The following is a 19,909-nucleotide window of genomic DNA, read 5'->3' on the forward strand; positions in this document are numbered from 1 at the left end:
TAGTTGTATTAATTTTTCCCCACGTTTCTCCATTTGACAGCTACCTGGTAAAAATGGGAGCTTTGGATCTCATGCTGATAGCATGAAATACAATAGGCAAGCGTCACTCACTAACCTGCAACCTATTGTCATTTGCAGCAGTCACCATCAAACCCAGATAGTCCATCCTGCTATTACAACTCCGACAACGCTTACTCTGTTGATGGAGTAGAATACTCCTCATCAGGTTTGGTAGCCAACCTGACCGTAAACAGCATCAATGCCAGAGCTAATGAGAATTACACTGCACCAATTGGTACACTGCGCTTGGAGGTTAAATATCATAGCAACCACATGCTGCAATTTAAGGTAATTTCAGTCAAGAGGTTTGTAGTTTGTAATGTCCCATTGTTCAAAATAGTTCTGTTTGCATAAATTACATAAATGTTAAGGTTTTGTAGACTAGGCCATGCTGGGTTTTTTTGTTTGTTTGTTTGTTTTGTGTGTGTGTGTGTTTTTTTTTTTTTCTCTATAAGTTTGTGCTAGAATTTACAATGAAGTTCTATGAATTGAAGTTATACTGTCAATGTATATGTGTAATGTCAGCCAGGAACTCTGCAGCTAAAGACATTTTTTAGTATACAGGTAAATTATGCTGTAAGCATAATTGTGATTGTTAATTTTTATTTTTGCATTAATTCTTCCACCTGTGTTCTAAATTTTTTAATGCCCTGCCTTTTAGACTGTCACTTCTTATTGTGCATTTAATAAGACTGAAATAAATGTGATGATGTGATGCACAAAATGTAAGACATCAAGAAGTAAGTTGTGTGAGCTTACAGAATAAAGAAAACTTAAAAAGGAATCTCTTTTTTTGAGTTGTCTAAAAAATGACTAAAAGATTAATCAGAAAGGTATTTACCACACACATATATGTCTATATTTAAAATAATTAAAACATGTAAAATACCAATAAAATTTCAAATATATACTTTGAATTAACAGATTTAAATAATTAACCAGACATTAATGATCCGCATTTCAGTCCTTAAGTGTTTTTGTTTTTTTACATCCCAAATACTGTGAAAGAATTGGAGCAAAAATATGTGTTGAAAGAAAATACTCAGCTTGGCAAAAGTATTCAATAATTTACTGTTTTAATTTTAACTAATTCTCAATTCCTATACAGTAAGTAAGATTTCAAACAACTCATTGAAATGAATTCATTTTCATTTTTTCTTTCATAGATTTATGATTACCAGAATGCACGATATGAGGTTCCTATATCATTAAATCTCCCAAGCTCCCCAGCGAATACAGTCGAGGACCTACTCTATGAAGTATCAGTTCAGAGAAAACCATTTGGTATACAGGTTCGACGCAAAAGCACAGGGACAGTCATGTAAGCCACAATCAATCTATTTTATTTCATTTATTTTTGCTAGCTTTTTTCGTCCCAAACCATTTTTTTGGTATTTTTCAAATACCTCAAGACTAGTTTTTTTTTATCCTTCCCACAAAATGGCACTGTCTGCTAACTGCCAGGTGCAGCTCTATCAGAGATGGCCTCACCATTGCACTGTATGAGAGCACTGACCAGGGAAAGGATGGAGAAGGTACCATAAGCAACATCATTTTCTCACATTTACAGCTTTTCCCCCTGTCACTTTGTAGTCCGACATTTGCTCAGTCCTATGTCACATGAGAAAGTGCAGAACAGAAGAAATAATTTTTCAGCCTAAAAGAAGTGTCTTCCAGTGAAACATGGCACTAAATACTGCTATATTCTTTAAATTTACATTTCTTTATATTTATATATTTTTAAATATTCTTATTTTTATTTTCTTCCTACTTTAGCTGGGATTCACAGCTGCCTACCTTCACATTCAGCGACATGTTCATTCAGATTTCTACCCGTTTGGCATCCCAATATATATATGGATTTGGAGAAACAGAGCACACCATGTTTCGACGCAACATGAGCTGGCACACCTGGGGAATGTTCACAAGGGACCAGGCTCCTACTGTAAGTAGAAATGAACCTAATGTGCAGAGATATTCAACAGTACTTTAAAGTCCAGTGGATGTCTGCTGGTACTGGACACATTTATTGACTATGAACTTATTTACTGTATCAGGCCAAATCCCATGGTTTTGGGATTCAATTAGAGCTTAGAGGGGTAAATCAGAAATCTTATGTCTGTGCATATATGAGTGTTATTTCCTACAAGATAACACAATGTTGGCAATTTTCAGGGAATGACCAGTGAAATAGTGGCAGTTTGTTACATCTATAACTTCAGGTGCAGATTTCAATATATTGAAATATATTGAAAAATAACATCATCTCCTGATCATATAGATAGATGTCTGCTACAGCTGGAAAAAAGAGAAAATTTTGTCCTGGGAAAGCTCTTTCTCATTAGCGAGTTTAAAAGCAGTAGTACCTTTGCGTTCCTTCATGCTTGATCACTCTGAACAAGACAGACTCCAGTTGTCAAGCTGAAATTGATTTTCTGTAGGTGTGTATGTTATAAGTGTATACTTTTGAAGCTTTTTGTTGTAGATTTGGAAGTTGTGTGTCTCATCTTTTACTAATTCTTTTTAAATAGATGTAAACAGGTCATTGCTTATGATGCTTCAGCTTTAGAAAGTGTTTTATCTTGTTTGCAGTATAAGTTGAATTCCTATGGTTATCAGCCATTTTACATGGCTCTTGAAGAAGATGGCAATGCCCATGGAGTTCTCTTGCTTAACAGCAATGCAATGGGTAAGAAAATCTTCATTTTATTTTCTCAACGTGTTTTATTTTTATGTTCAGTGTTTTGCAAGAGCTGCTAATCCAGGCATCCTTTTTTCATTTCACTTTCCCCATTTCTAGATGTGACGTTCCAGCCAACCCCTGCCCTGACATACCGCACCATTGGAGGAATTCTGGACTTTTACATGGTTTTGGGCCCAACACCAGAACTTGTTGTTCAGGAGTACACTGCAGTAGGATTCTTACCCTATTACAAACTAGCACTCTTTGGTGGACTGGTTGGTTGGTTGGTTTTCGCCTATTCACCACAAATACTCTCCCTTACTTCTAGCTGATTGGACGACCAGTGATGCCACCCTACTGGTCCTTGGGATTCCAGTTGTGCCGCTACGGATACAGGAACGACACTGAAATTTCCCAGCTGGTGGAGCAAATGAAGGCGGCTAACATTCCCTATGTACGCTGGTAGCACTTAACATTTGAGTTCGTGCCTGAACTTCTGGCTTCAGAGTATCAGTTACGACCCTTTAAACACACACAAGGAAAGAAAAAAGAAAAAAAAAAAAGAAAAAAGGCACCCCACTACTATGGTAGAGAAGAGCAAACTCTGTTTTATGCTATAGCTGAACATCTCTGCCTAGGTCATGTTAAAAGTGGTTTTTAGGCTGCTCTATATTATCTTTTAATCATTCATAATAAAGAAGCACTCAGATGTCTCTCACCATGCTGACTATGAAGGAGCAGTGATAAACAGGAAAAACAAGGAGGAAAGAAATAATGCAGCGTCATTTCAATTGGATCGTGCTCTATGTCAAGTCAGCTGTGTTTTGGCACAGTCTGTTTTTGGGAAAGGAGCAAAACCACATAGGTCAAACAAAGTTATAGAATAGAATAGTTCAGTTGGAAGTGACCTTCAAAGATCATCTAGTCCAACTGCTTGACCACTTCAGAGTTAAACAAAAGCTAAAACATATTAACGAGGGCAATGCCCAATTGCCTCTTGAACACTGACAGCCCTGGGATATCAAACACCTCTCTAGGAAGCCTGCTGTCAACCAGCTCCCCCAGATCCCTTTCTGCTGAGCTGCTCTCTAGCCACTGTCTCCCAGTCTGTACCCGTGTCTGGCATTACTCTGTCGCAATAGTTTAAATTGATTGTTACTTCTTAGCAGATGTTCTATAAATATGTATTTGAGGGGAAAAAAAAAAAAAAAAGAAAAAAAAAGAGAATAAAAAGAAAATGATTTTTTTCTTTATTGCTTTTGTGAATTGCAGGATGTCCAATATGTAGATATTGACCATATGGAACGGCAACTGGACTTCACTCTTGGCCCACGCTTTGAGGGATTACCGGCTCTAATTAACAAAATAAAAGCAGAAGGAATGAGATTCATCATTATCCTGGTCAGTTTGGCATACTTTTTGTCATTGCAGAATTCAGAATATATTTAACAGCATTTCTAAACTTATTTTTTCAGCATAAAGCAAAAGTTTGTTACATTTCATTTTAGGATCCAACGATCTCTGGAAACGAAACTGATTATCTTACTTTCTCGAGAGGTGTAGCCGACGATGTCTTCATCAAGTGGCCGAATACCAATGACATTATATATTCCAAGGTACTATTCTTAACAAGTGTATGACCATAGAGGTATGCCATATCCAAGTGAGCATCGTGTCAGCCTAGACTTCAGTGCTATCCATAGGCACAGTCTGCTAACGTTATGTTCATGCCTGAATGTAAATGATACATTGAATAAATACTGCAAACTGAATTGTCTTCAGTTTATGCTGTCATTCATATATGTAGCAGTAAAGAATTGTCATATCTTTCTGTTGCCGGTGCTCAGTTATATTCAGCGCGGTTTAATTATTTCAAAATGTTCTTTGTCCTATAGGTCTGGCCGTTTCTTCCCAATGTTGAAGTCAATGAGTCACTTCCCGAGCAAACCCAAATACAGGTAAATATTGGTACGGTTTGGCTGTTGTCTCAAATATAGAGGGAGAAGTACATCATTTAAGAAAAAATAGCAGCGAACTAGTTGATAGAATCTCACGTCAGAAATAAGATGCAGAAAATGGCCAGCCTTCCTAACAAAGTCAGAACAGAAAACAAGTAATTATTTTTTGTTTTAGAAAATTCCAGCATTTTATCAGTGGGATGCTTCCAGTGCTCTATCTTTTCTATGTTCCTATTTTTACAGCTCTATGGAGCACATGCAGCTTTCCAGACTTCTTCCGCAATTCCACAGTGGAGTGGTGGAAGAGAGAAATCCTGGAGTTCTACAACAACCCCCGTAACAACTCAAAAAGTGTGAAGTTTGATGGCCTGTGGATTGTAAGTGTAGAAATGCATCTGATTTGTGGTGTGAATGTGTGTCAAGCACGTGTGGAGCTGCAGACTGAGATTGCAGCTGCAAGGGTTCTCAAGGGCATCTACAATACTGCTTATTTGTAATTTAGAATTGAGTGTATTTTGTATGATTGAAGAAAATACAATCAAGTTTTGCTCTATGTTTTTAGGACATGAATGAACCGGCAACTTTTTATAATGGCGCCATTGGTGGTTGTAGAGATGACCTCCTTAATAAGCCACCATATATTCCTCGTAAGTCTGATGAGTCCGTAAAAGGGTGTTAGGTCATGCTCACTACTATGAAATTTCTTACATATAGGTACATGTGGCATGAATTCCTATAGTTAGGTATATTAAACCACAACTAAACTCCTAACTGAAAGTGTCCCTTCTTTTCCAAGAATATAAGCACACTTAAATCATATATTTTTTAGAATGAGCAGTAACGGCACTTCTAAAAACTAAAGTTATTTGTAGTTATGTGACTACATATGGATTTTGATACCTATTTTATATGTAGGTGCTTTGTTTTAGACATGGTAGAGAATGTAGGTCTCTCTTCTGCAGTTCTCTCTGATGAATAATGCGATTAACTGAAAATGCAAAAAATATTCTTGTGTCTCCTCTCATTAGCATTTATCTATACAGTAAAATACCTGAAACACTTGGCTAGCATTTATCTATACATAAAAATAACTGACATTCCTAACTAGGCTTTACTTAAGTGCTGGTATGAGGTAGTACAACTCAGGAACTATTTATTAATGTTCATCATTCATCGCTCTGCTATTCTGCTATTAGAGTAGTCCTGTTGCTTACTGTGGTCTTCGGTTGTTATAAATAGTTTCTCAGGAAACATCCGGAATTTAATATTCAGACATAGGCCTTCACCAGCACATGCAACACCCAACCCAATTCATGTTTATATGGATGATAGGACAGGGTTTACAAAGATTTGCAATATCTGCTGAATTAGGATATACCCTGTTTATTCTTTGAGCCGCTCCAGTAGGAGCATCTATAACAGAGCTATTAACACACTTAGAAACCCAGATGCCTGCACAGGACTAATGGAGCTATCCCATTTGATAAAGTTGGAAACGCTCTTTTCTAATAAGTCATAGATGACAGTGTAGGTGCCTAAAAGAGAGTGAACACAAAAGAAATCATGACAATTAACAAAGATTAACTGCAGTTGTTATTGAATATTCCTCATTAAAAAGCATGTATTCTTTTCTTCTTCCCTTCTCATTAGATTTGGGATCCCGGCCAGATGGTTTAATTGTCAAAACTCCATGCATGGAAGGTCAGCAGTATCTTCCGGACGGTACCCCAGTTAGACACTATGATGTCCACAGTCTTTATGGGTGGTCACAAACAAAACCTACCCACGAGTAAGTGAGATTTGCATACTTTCTTGCTATCTCCAAAATGTGTTGCCAAGAACAGTTGGTGTCCGTATTCTTATGGCCCAAACCTGCCTGAGTCTCTTTTAGATGTCTGCGAAATCTTCCTTTTCATCCTAGTAGTGCTGATTCTGCCGTTCTGTTCAAAGTGGAGTTTGGTGTTCAGAGCACCAATGCTCCAGGTTTTGCAGTAGGCAGTGTTTCAGTCACGTTCCTGCTCAGCTTGCGCTGTGATCTCGCTTGTGGTGCTAGCAGGGTGGTAGGAACCTGAGCAAGGATGTGCAGGAGAAGGCATGGTGGGTGTGTGCAGGTTGGAGCTGAAGCTGAGCTTCCACTGTTGCAGTGCAATAAAGGCATACTGCTGTTGGAGCCAAGAAAAAAAAAAAAAAAAAAAAACTATCTCAAGCATGTCTACACCGGCAGCAGCATCACTCACTGTCTCAGGACAGGCAGGCAAAGCCTTTATTTTGAGTGTGGCGGCTTTAAAATCACTGACCCAGAGCAGATGCAATTTTCAAGGTACCTTTTAACGGCAATTTACCCAAGTCTGATATTAAAGAAAGTTACTCTTCACCTAGCTGCAGAGCAAGTCTTTGTATAGCAGTTCTAAGGGTTTCATCCATACACATTTTAAGTTGTGCAAGCCCAACTGCTGACCTGTATTATGAAATAAGGTGGTCACGGTGCTATTTCTCATATGGTTTAATTGGGATGTAATAACTCGCCACCAATCGTTGTCCTGTCCCAGTGTGTTCACACACAACACGTTGCCTTTTCAGCAGAGGTTTCTGTTAAGAGTCAGCCAGCAAGGCCGTCCTGGGGCGATGCTCAGCATTGTAAACGGGAGCAGTCAATCAAAAGGCATCGCTCTGCTATTCTGTTACAAGGCAGAACAGAGAACAGGTCTGAACATTTGCATCAGCTGTTGTTAACAGTAATTACTCAATGACAGTCTCACCTAATTACTGCAATTAAAATATAAAACACGTGTTTTTTGTTTCTAGCTAGTGCTAGAATAGCCTCTTTTATTTCTAGCATTGATATTGTATTAGCCTTACACATGTAGTGAGGGAAAATGAATACAGTTTTCTTAAGAATATTAATTTAAGAAGGGCTCTATTATCTTGGGTATTCAAAATTACTTGAATATGGGTAAAGAGAGAAAACAATTACTTTTAAAACACACATTCTGTTATAAGGCTTTCCTTTTAGGAATTTATTTTCTCAGTTCCAAGGCAGATGTCATTACCTGTTTCTTAGTGAATAGGATCCCCGCTGACTTTAGATAGCGTCTGATCTAACGATAGTATATTTCTGCTGTTTCATTTCCAATTCAATGAGTAAGCAAGGAACAGCGTTTCCTTATAGTCTTAATGATCTTAAAGCCCTTGGTAACTTTGATGTTGCCATAAGACAAGAAGATACCAAGGCTATTTGATTTTTTGACTGAGTGGATGCTACTGCCAGCAGCGTGCATGGCAGTGCTGTCGTTCAAGGCACACATGAATCTGCTGGCCGGACAGGGAGGAAAGTCTGATACCTCTGCTGTCAGCCAAATCACATGCAATTTGGATATTGTAAATAGACAATAATTTAACACTGGGAGCAATATTGCTGTCATTCCTGTGCATCGGGTGTGAACTGAAATGTAGTGAAATATTTTCTTCTCTGTTGAGAGGTACTGTAACAGAAATGAGTACGATAAATTACACAGCCTATACAGATATTCTCACAGTTGAAACAAACAGAACACTGTTGTTTAAAAAAAAAAAAAAAAAAAGAAAGAAAGAAAGAAAGGGAGAGATCACAACTAAGAGATCTCTCTAATTAGATCTCTCTCTAATACTCCTGACTAAAGGAGTTATTGTGACACAGAAGATGTGTAGTAATAATAACTTATTCTGAGACTAAACCATCCAAACAAGAAGATTGTTTGCATGCAAAAGCCACAATATGGAAAACAAACAAACCAAAAAACAACACTGTAATGGAAAAGTAAGCAGCAATTTTTTTCCTAATTTGATACAATTTCAGTTCTCTATTAATTAGACAGAGGTACCTTCTTTTTATCGGCTCAAGGCTATTCTTTTGTAACAAGGCTTTTGCAGAGATGTGAAAGCCAGAACCTTTAAGAGTGAATCTAGGAACCATTTTGAGGTAAAGGTTTGGAGGGCTTGGTGACACGAAGAGTTGGTTTTCAGGGATACAGCTTTGGCTCAGTCCTGAAGCAGAGAGATGGCACCCCAAGTCAGGAAAACACTCAGGCCCTGCTCATCCCTGGGCGGTTCTGTGGGCAACGTACACTTTCTTTGGATTTCAAATTTTAGCAGGACCTTCCAAAGATTGTTGAAAGAGGGTAAACGAAGCAGCGGCTGAAAATGTTTGATAATACATTACAAAGAAATAAAAGGTACTAGAAAACTTACTGTTTGTCTTGGAAGAAATAATTACAGCACATTAGTCTAGTTTAATTACAACGGTAATTTAAGTGACTTGTGTATTTTGCTGTAATTATAGCATCACTAAAGCTGCAAATCCTGTCGGAAAAATAAATAAGTAGTGCCTTATTGAAGCAGCTGTTTAGGCAATTATGGTGGAGCTAGCATTGGAGAGCAGTGCAATTCAATCAGTGCAGCTTTCTAACTAGTATTGCAGTTCAGTATTTTGCCGTACTGATTCACAGTGTGTGTGCACGCCTGCAAAGGGATTCTTCGAAGAAACCAGGGCAGTTGTGCATCCACACTAGGCACACAGCACAGACCAGCAGCGGCAAGGTGTGAGTGTCCTCTGCGGGACAATTAGGAAGCATAGATTCCTCTCAGCTCCACTTTTTTTTTTTTTTTCCTTTTTCTTTTTTTTTCATAAAGCCTATTTGTTACCTTTGGAGGTATTTTGTGGCAATTGCCAAGGCTTTATTTAAGAAAATGAATCATTTTTCTTTATCTTATTTGTGGAACGGACCTAGCCGGTGAATTGTTTTTCCATTCAGCTCTTTTAGAGCCACACCTTGAGAGTTCCTCTCCTTAGTTATCAGCAAGCCACTGTCTCCCCTCCCAGCAGCAATGAATGAAGCCATCTGGGTTCTGTGGTAGAGCCCCTGAAAAGCCCATGACGGTCCTAATCCGGTGCTTGCTGTTTCCCTTTAACTCCTGACCCCAAAGGCTTTAGGTGCTGGTGATGCACAGCGAGGCCATGAGCTGGGAATCTTGAAGGGTGCATTTGGTTTCTCCCTCCACATGGCTAGTCTACGCCATCTTGCCAGGAGCACTCTCTGGCTTCTAATGTTGGTCACTTCACATCAGATTCTTACCATGTTGGTGCTTCTGATGTGATTATGGGTCCATGGCTTGCTTTTTGCTCCGGTATCTTTCTGGCAAATGGAGTTATGTTGACAGATCTAGTATTCTAGACCCCTTTTTATCTTCTTGGTTTTAGTTTTCTTCAGATTATTTTCAGCTGGTTCTGCAAATTTTCAGATACTACAATAAAGGAATGATGTGCCATATACCACATCGTGTAGCCCAATAAAATGTGCAAGTTGGACTACATTCGTAATTTCCCTCAGCTGGAAGTCTGCATTTTAGCACCTCCTTGTTTTGCCGCAGGTTTGCTGGCACTTAATTCGGACTTTCTGCTTCTGTGCAAATCACTGTGCACTAGCATCAAAAGCACATTTGGACTGTATGGATCCATAGTAATGTGTACAACAAAATTTCTGCCCTTTATTAGGAAAGTATAAGACACTATATTTATTTTCAAGAGGATCTTATGTAATAAGTTCTCATGTAATTTATTTCTTCATCTATTTTCAATGTCAGTGCTGTGCAGAATGCCACAAAAGAGCGTGGGATCGTCATCACCCGCTCAACATATCCCAGCAGTGGAAGATGGGCTGGACATTGGCTGGGTGATAACAAGGCAGCTTGGGATCAGCTGGCTAAATCTATTATTGGTATGTAGAAGAAAGAAGGTCTCTGATCAGTATATTCTGTGCAGTAATTCCTTTCCTTGACTTACCTGCTTTTAGAATTTGTTGGTTTTAACTGAAATACGCTCTTTGTTCAACAACCAGAATCCGTGGTCAATTCCTTTGTGACTTCTTCTTTACTTCTCCCCTGGTTGTTGGGAGCTCCTTTATTCCCCTGGGACCAGCCACCTTCCCACCTTGTGTTCTGTCACCTCAGTTCTCATCATCTGCTGGTGCTGCTGTCCGACATACCTTTGTTTCTGACAAATCATCTCCCAACTCTTTCTGTAGAAGAAAAACATGAGAAATTAGAGAAATTGTGAAACTTTTTTTTTTTTTTCTCATTCAGCACTATAATATATATTATCTAGCACAACCATTAGCGTATGAAAGGGGGAAGAAAAACAGCTGGTAACAATGAATTATTTCTCCTTTCAGGTATGATGGAGTTCAGCCTCTTTGGAATATCTTATGTAAGCTAACCAGTCATTATATTTTATTTAATTATCTTGACACTGTACAAGAATTTACAGTATTCCAACTGGATTGTTTGTCAACTTTCAGACAGGAGCTGATATCTGTGGCTTCTTTAATGACTCACAGTATGAGTGTGTCTTCGCTGGATGCAGCTGGGTGCATTTTACCCATATTCAAGGAATCACAATGAGAAAGGAACAAGAGTGAGTTTCAGATTTTTAATGGTTGTTAATGGATAGACCTTTGCAATGCACATGTAGAGAACAGCTGGGGCATCACACAAGCCAGCCAGTGTCAAAAAAGTACATTCCAAGCAAAACGGACATGAAAAGAACACGTTTCCCTCTTCATCAAAAAAATAACAGTCTGTGTTTGTATGCTAGCTCTGCTGTAATCCTCCCCCCTCGCATGGGAGGTTTTATGCCTGCAGAGGGGCTGCTCTGGGATTTAGACCACTTGAAGGAAGCATATACTATGTTTGATTTGACTGAATCCAACTCCTACCTATTTTTCCCTTTAGGCCGTTTTGATTTACAGTCACTACACTAAAATACAGTGCTTTCATGGCAAATGCTGTTAAAGGAGCAAAACTGACCTTGGAGTTTGAAGTGCTAATTGTCCATAATTATTACCATAAATGAGAAAACGGGACAGTGTAATATGACTCTGGAATACGAGTCAGGAATTCATGTACTTTACACATTTGCCACCATCAGATATTGTATTTCTTTTAGGAAGAAAGGAAAATAATTACTTAAATGTAGGTCTGTGCTGGCCAAGGACTATATTGTAGAAAGCTGTAAAACTAGATAAGTGGAAAAAATAAAAACTGAAACAGCACGTAGATTCCAGTTAAAGCTTCAGGTCTAGCCGAGAGTAGTGCTATTTGTGTGGCACATGTCTAATGAATCCGAGTCTTCTTTTCAAAACTACGTGCTTATCTTGCCACGGCACACCTTTCGATAGGACTTCCAAAGCCTTTAAAAATGCAGATTCAGGGTTATCATGTTGCTTGCAGTCTTAGCCAATTTGCCAAGGTATTGTTCAATACATTTAGTAAAGATTGGAAGTGCTCCCTGACATCAGTCATTAGTGCTTTGGTCTTTTTTTGCAAGTCCTGAGTGCTGCCCTGCAGAAGAGAGGGATAATAAATTATGTACTCCAGGATGTGTAACGCCTTCAGGACAACTTGCAAGAAATATTTTTTACAGTACTCCCCACAGGTTTTTCTCATCTTCCTTCTTTCTAGTTCCCCTCTTAGGGATGACAGTCATACCTACTGTTTTTACTGTCACTTAGTCCTTAACTGAAGAATAAGTAAATGGAGGTGCTCTAGTTTGGAGGCAGAGGAATTTGCAAGGGTCTACTGAAACTGTCACAGCTGTCCTGCCAGGCGGATTTTGATGCACATTTGGTAATTACCACTACTGCCACTACTACCATTAGGTTTTATGAAGTCATGAGAAAAACATAAAACGAAAGAGATGCTAAATGTGAACTCTCTTGTGAACATCAGCATTATTTTTTTCCATAGCTGTTCTAAACACAGTAAGCCAGTTTGAGTAGCAACTGTCTCTCTTCTCTTTTAGAGGCAAGATCCTGTTTCCTGGAATGCAACATTTGAGGACATTTCCAGGAAGGTGCTGAATATAAGATACACTCTGTTACCCTATTTTTATACATTAATGTACCACGCCCATGCCCACGGCAGTACTGTGATCCGCCCCGTACTCCATGAGTAAGTGTGACTTCTTTGCTCCCCTTGTCAAGAATTTCAACTACAAATTCTGGAGTTAGAACCCTCCTAATGATGTTTTCCATTGTTTAGAGCATTTTTTCTGTAAAAAAAAAAAAAAAAAAAAAAAAAAAAAAAAGTATGAAATTGAGAATATGAGCTTTCAATATCAAGTTTTACTTTCACAGAGAACAGAAGTTCTCTGTTTTATGCTATGCAAAACTGAACATTTGCTTAGCTAGAGTTAATGTATACATTTTAAAGCTCACCCTTACGCTCTTTAGGGATAAGCAACAATGATGTTTCATCAAATGCTAGACATATTGATGCTAGATATATGTAGAATTAAAAAGCAGATGTTGCAAAAACAGGTGGACAAAAACTTTAAGCAAAGAAGAGGGAGATAAATCTGCCATAAGTCATGACAGAGTTTTGCAGGGAAAAGCATATTTTATTTATTTATCTATTTATGTATTACTGGCCAAACTGATAGAATTGATCAAAAAAAAAAAAAAAAAAAAGTTATTGGTTGTACAAACCTTCTTTGTCCCTGGAAGGACAAAGGTTTAGCTCCTTTTATTATAAGATGTGCTCTAGTATATGTACGCTTGTCTTGGCTAAAGATCATTGAGCTGTTTACATGTATTGTCTTGATTTTTTTTCAAACCACCCGCCCAAGGAAAAAGTGACACAGATGAGAAAATGATTCACAGTCTGACCACTACCTAATCTTAGTACTGCTGCTATCTCCAAAGCAAAACTGATCTTTTGAGTTTTGCGGTCTAAAAATCCTGAAAATCAATTTGCCAAAGGAATGGCAAAAAAAGAAAACTAAGTAATAGCCTGCATTCCTGCAATGATTTTCACATTAGGATCTTTATGCATTCTTGGCAAACAATAATTGATCTATTTAAAAGGAAACAGATAAATAAAAGATACATTTTAATCACCTATCTCAGTTATTGTTAATACTAGAATAAATACAGATGAGGAAATAGCAGATACTAGGAATAGTAGATTGAATTACTGATGAAAACGTCTTAAAAGAACATTTTGGAAAAGTTCAGCACTCAATGTTTAATCAAGATTCTGTTAACTTGCAGGTTTGTGGAAGACAGAGCAACATGGGATATATATGAACAATTCCTTTGGGGACCTGCACTGCTCATCAGCCCTGTAATGCAACCGGTATGTGCTTAAGCATCCAAGTGTATATGAAAGTATTAAAGCTACTTGAGCTAAACTTTCCTCTTTGCTTTAACTTCCCTAAAAAACGTATCTTTAATTCCAGAATGCTGTAACGGTGGATGCTTACATACCCGATGCCCGCTGGTATGATTACTACACAGTAAGTCATTTTCAAAATTGTATGTATTCCTTATAATGTTGTTCAGATAGTAGCAGGGTGTGCTGAGGTGTGAAACCACTATCTCCCTTTTACAAACTTGTGTTTATCATCATTTCTTGGCATTATAACAACTACATCTTCTTAGCTGTTTTCTTATAAAAATCTTAAAATCTTTTTTTCTTATAAAAATCTTATAAAATTTTATTGTAATAATGTTTAACAGCACCACAGCTGTACTACGTACTATGTACTTGAACTATGTACTCCTGCCTCCTTCTTTCCCCCCAGCTTTTATTGCAAAGCATGACATCGTATACTATGGAATATCCCTGTGGTCAGTCTGTGTCAGTTGTCTTGGCTGTGTCCCCTCCACAGCCTACAAACTGGCAGGGCAGCGTGAGAAGCAGAAAAGTCTGTGACTCTGTATAAGCGCTGCTCAGCAACCACTAAAACACCAGTGTGTTATCAACACGATTTTCATCATAAATCTGAAACTTAGCACCACACAAGCTTCTTTGAAGAAAATTGACACTATCCCAGCCAAAACTAGCATAAGAATGCTGGAATGGAGAAAGACAAACAGGGTTAGCTGCACCAGCCTTTCATGGAAGATAAGAAAAGACCAGTAAGAAGGAGTAGGCATTAAAAATCACTTCCTTGATCACACGTTTGTATTTCACCTGAATGGCCACTTTGATTCAGCTGCTCTCCCCTGAGGTTGATAAACACTTTTTCAGATGCATAGCTTTATGGTTTCTCTTATGTAGAGAGTGCAATGTAGAGCATTATGTAGTTACTCCTGTATTAACAGCAAGATTTGTAGAAACAACTCCTAAGGAATCTGCCTAGCAAAAAAAATAAATAACAATAATAATTATTATTATTATTTCATTCTAAAATAACTGTAAAGGGAGATCAATTCAACAGAGACTTTTTTTTTTTTTTTTTTTTCATAAATAGGATGGAGATATTGGTATTAGGGAAAGTCAGTAACTCTATCAGCTCCTTTGGACCATATCAATCTTCATATCCGAGGCGGGTTACATCCTCGCATGGCAACAACCTGCTAATACAACTTTTTACAGGTACAATAAGAATAACTAGAATATTAAAATTTAGTTGTAATTATCATATTAATTGATAATATCATATTATTACCAGTCCTTAAAGAATACATTTATAGAAGCACCTGAGATTTGTGGATGCTTTTTCTCTTCAGTCTCCTCCTAATGGTCTCCTTTAAATGTAATACTGTGGGGTCAAGAAAATGAGTATCAGAGACCAGATGAATGGCAGACAATATTTCTAAAACAAGTTCTAATGCTTGGGAGAGAGGAAATGTGATTAGCTGAGGATACTAAGGAAAAAAAAAAAATTCTGTTTTGTACAGCCGGAAAAACCCAATGGGACTTACTGTTGCTTTGAATGACACTCAGATGGCAGAAGGACAGCTTTATTGGGATGATGGGGTTCGCATTGGTACGTATAATGTTTTCTTGTCATCCTAAAAAACCTTTCCAGCTGTGACGGTGGTAGAATACTGCAGCAGGGTGTCAAGAGAGGCTGTGGAGCCTCCATCTTTGGAAATATTCAAAGCCCAAATTAAAACAGAGAAACAAAAAACAATGAGATGAACTGGAAAGAGATGAAACAAATTACAGCAGTCCATGAACAGCAAATAATGCTCAGCAGCTAGCTAACCACTTTTTTGTCTGCGGTTCTAACAATAACATTGTTGTCAAAGTGGAAACGTGAAGCTATAAGAAACTGCAACCCTTCCCCATCACTTGGGAAAAAAAAAGGCTTTTGTGGTTGCTTCTGCCTTAGAAGCCATCAGTGTAGTGGGGGGTGTTTGAGCATTAGAGGCATGTGGATATGCCAGACTCTGCTGGCCAAAGCAAGCCCACTTCTGGAGGCCTTATCTGAGCATGCCCTCAGAGCCAAAAATTAAAGCTCCACATTAACAAAGTGATTTTTACTGATTGAGACCACAGAATGCTACGATTTATAGAATTAATATTTGGTATCAAAGAAATGGTGTCCTGGACCTAAGGCAGCAAATATAACAAAGACTTGTCCTCAAACCTATGGGAGCCATAACCATAGGAAACGTGGGAAGCTTTCACTAATTTCCTCAGCATTAGTAAATCTAAATTGTCTTCAGACAAGAGATATTTGTGTGCTGTTTATCCTTCCTATACAGAGCCTATTACCCTTGTAATAACAATAAGCCGTTACCTGAGATTACGACAAATAATGCAGAAAACTGTTATGTTGCACAGTGATGTGTAGGGAAGTCTGCTGTAGAGCAGAAAGGCAGTACCTTCAATGCCTGTTATCATCAGCACTACTTTCATTAGTTCATTAGAGTTCATTTAGTACTGAATAAGAGGATTGGTAAACTATACAACAGTGATTTCAAAGAAGCATCAACATATATAATAATCATGTGTAATTGGACAGTGAATAGAGGTAGAGGTAGGAAAAGCATTTCTTGCACAAATACAGTTATGCTCTCTTTATACAGAGAGAGACAAATATACAAATTTGGGTAGAGCATACATACACACTTCTTCAATTGAATGTTTTATAATATTTTAACTGAACAGCTAAACAGCGAACACATTTGATTGTATCCTTTCTTTCTAACAGACGCGTATGAAGATGGTGCATATCTGCTAACATCATTTACTGCTAAGCAGGTATGTAATGCTAGCTAACGGTTTCCGAATAATCAGTTGAGGTGATCATTGTCACATTTTTAACTATTGGTATTTTAATCTGTTCCTTTCCAAAGTTTAGCTATTCCCCTTTCAGACTGATCCTGGATGACAAGAGTAATTGTTATTCAGTAGGGTGAAGACTGTTGTGGGTCTCTAAAGGTTGCTTTAAAAACTTCTTTGGGATCCTAGCAGCATATATGAGTGCACACTAGAAGAACAAACTCGTTTGGCATTCTTTGTACTCATATACATAGAGTAACCTAGTTTGTTTCAGTGGGGTTATTCCTCAGAGGTGCATATTCATTTTAAGGAGTTGGCCCAGACTGAAAGCTGCAGGACGGATGTTGGTGCACATCCTTTAGATGGAGATGATTTCTCACAGAGCACTGGGTTTAAACCTGGATCAGGCCTCACAGCAGCTGGGATATGAGGCATAACTGCTGTCCCGGTGATAGCAGGGAAGGTCTGTCCATGCAGCAATTAAAGACACAGCGGATTCCAGGATCTAGGTAGACTAACAATGTGAAGAAAACTGAAGCCTTCAACGTCTGGAAAATAAATAAAAACATACGGACATATTTTCTTTAAAATGCATGGGAAGTGAGGAAAGCAACTGAAAGGCTCAAGTAGACTTGTACCCGTGTAATGACTGCATCCTATTTCATATTTATTTTTTTTCTTTCAGAATGTTTTAGATATCACAGTTGTGCATCACGGTTACACTGATCCAAACAACTTAATGTTTACTGAAATTAAAGTCCTGGGCGTGAACACCAACGTTCAGAAGGTAGATGTATTGCAGGACGGCGGGATAATTCCGTCACCTCACACTGTGAGCTACAACAGCACCACCCAGGTGAGACGCTGGTTTTCGCATAATGCCACCTTCACAACTGAATATCTCCTCGTAAGCCTTTGGGGATTCGGCTCTCAGCTCTAATACCATATTTAGAGGATAGTTCAGCAGGACATATCATCATTAACTGACAGTCACTTTTAGAAGGTACTGTTTAATAGAGAGTAAATATTGTGCAGGGAGTGTGGTAGAGTTTTTAAGCACAGAAGTTACTGTAGAGGAACCCAGGCTGCTCCTGACTGTGAAGAAATGTTGGGTTTTGTTTTGTGCTGGTTTCTACTCTTCCTAATAGCTTACTCACAGTCTGCAATTTGAAGGAAGGAAAAGCAACAAATGTTTTTGTAGTCTCTACATGACCCTGTTGTTGTCAGTTTTGTCTGACAACTTTATTTCCTACCTCTGTTTGCCAACACCATTTCTTCTTCTGTCAAGTCAGATTTGAGCTGCAGGCAAGGCACAATGTGCAGTCTCCTGGTCACAATGACACTTGGTGGCATTTTTCTGAGGTCAACAATAGCTCTTTGTGCAATGCTTCTCTCTGGGTCAGATGCACGCATGCTGTCAAACATGTGGAAAACATAGGAAAATGCATTGTTCCTGAGGAATGGCTTCTCTACTAACTGAATGAATGATTGATCTGATGTAGGATTTAATAAGTATTTATTGTGTAATATTTGTAGGTTGTTCATATAACAGGACTTCAGCTTGAACTGGGAAAATCCTACACACTGCAATGGACTCAGGAATTAAGTATCAATGAAAGGTTTGATTGTTATCCCAATCAGGATCCAACAAAAGAAAAATGTGAACAACTTGGCTGTGTCTGGGAGGTAAGCAAAAATGATTTCTCTAATAGGTCGTGACAGAAACATTTCCAGAATCATAGCTTTCTCTCTGTTATGGTTACAGTGGAAAAAGTAGTCAGGCAGATTTGTCAGACATAATTAGTATGGGGGCACTGCCATCAACTGACCTGTACTAGCAATTTTATTTACTTCACTGATACTAAGGTAGTTAGCAACAATGTAAGTTCTTTCAAAGTGTATCAGAAGTTGAGGAAAAATGTGGTATTCTTTGCAAGATGGTAAGAAATAATAACAGACTTGGAAAAAAAAAAGAACAGAATAGGACAGGACAGGACAGGACAGGACAGGACAGGACAGGACAGGACAGAATAGAATAGAATAGAATAGAATAGAATAGAATAGAATAGAATAGAATAGAATAGAATAGAATATCAGCATCTTTAACTACTGCCTCTTCTGCTTCACTGGCACCTGTAAGACTCACCCCTTTTGTCTCACCTTCATAGTCACTGAAGCACATTTTAAGTTAAAAAAAAAAAAAAATCCTTTAGATTGTTTGAGAAGAAATCCCTGAATCCCCTGGATATTATAACTCATATGCAAACTAAATTGTTCATATCTCTGTTGATACTTATGTATCCAACCCATAATGACTGACATACAATTCTTTATTACACAGTTTCATTGATGGATATCTTATGACTACAAACATGCAGGAGCACTCTACCCTGGCGGGGTTGATCTTTAAAAGGTGTCTCCAGCTGAATTACTCCCTGCTCCTCTAAATCTAAATTCTAGAGCCTGGACATATCTACTAAGTATGAAGACCAAATTGTCTGTTAGCTGTTCCTGAAACAGCAACAGATGAATTGGGTGGATGAAGTTCCCTGAATTTGTTGCATTCTTAGGAAGATTTTTTTTTTTTGCAATTTTGGATATTTGGAAATGTCTTTTCATGTGAAATCAAATTCTGGTCGTGTTATGGACTGTGTATGTTTTAAACACTTGCTCAAGTTGAAAGGTGCTTAGATTTTGATGACAGATGAATAAATATTCATTAGCAGCTCAGATGTGAGGAGCAGGCATAGTTTCATTAGAACAACTAGGCAGAATTAATGAGAAGTATGCAGAGGTGGAAGGCTAATGCATTAACCTACGTCAGCTCATCTAATCTCAGAATAACTAGTCTGAGTGTTTCTGTTGAATTATAGCAGGAAACCGAAAGTAATTTTGACCTTGCTGTCAGGAGATCTTTGATACATAGGATGTAATTCTCAGTGGATATTTTAGGGATAATTTATATGACTAAAGATATACGCAATCCAATGGAAAGGCCTGGTCTGCTGTTGCCTGAATATCTAATGTGGTTTTGGCACATCCTCTTGAAGGCTGGTGGAGACTAGGGGGCAATGGGATTAGGAGGGAGGAACTTCTGAGAATTTCAGTAGGCCAAGACTCAGCCATGTTTCAGGATTCAGCAGAAGATCACAGATAC

At 38.2% G+C, this 19,909-nt stretch overlaps 1 protein-coding gene across 1 annotated transcript in view; it reads left to right on the forward strand.

Annotated features, from left to right (window-relative positions):
• The window catches only part of LOC121074809 (maltase-glucoamylase, intestinal-like), a 90,480-nt gene that overhangs the window by 30,826 nt on the left and 39,745 nt on the right, over positions 1-19,909 (forward strand). The window contains exons 25-33 of the mRNA XM_040567332.1: positions 139-348; positions 1,227-1,381; positions 1,837-2,005; positions 2,653-2,749; positions 2,861-2,973; positions 3,072-3,197; positions 4,016-4,144; positions 4,252-4,359; positions 4,639-4,701. Coding sequence (XP_040423266.1) covers positions 139-348; positions 1,227-1,381; positions 1,837-2,005; positions 2,653-2,749; positions 2,861-2,973; positions 3,072-3,197; positions 4,016-4,144; positions 4,252-4,359; positions 4,639-4,701 — 1,170 coding nt within the window. The remainder of the gene's footprint in view (positions 1-138; positions 349-1,226; positions 1,382-1,836; positions 2,006-2,652; positions 2,750-2,860; positions 2,974-3,071; positions 3,198-4,015; positions 4,145-4,251; positions 4,360-4,638; positions 4,702-19,909) is intronic.

Source organism: Cygnus olor, chromosome 9 (genome assembly GCF_009769625.2).
Source record: "Cygnus olor isolate bCygOlo1 chromosome 9, bCygOlo1.pri.v2, whole genome shotgun sequence".
In the NCBI taxonomy this organism is placed as follows: Eukaryota; Metazoa; Chordata; class Aves; order Anseriformes; family Anatidae; genus Cygnus; species Cygnus olor.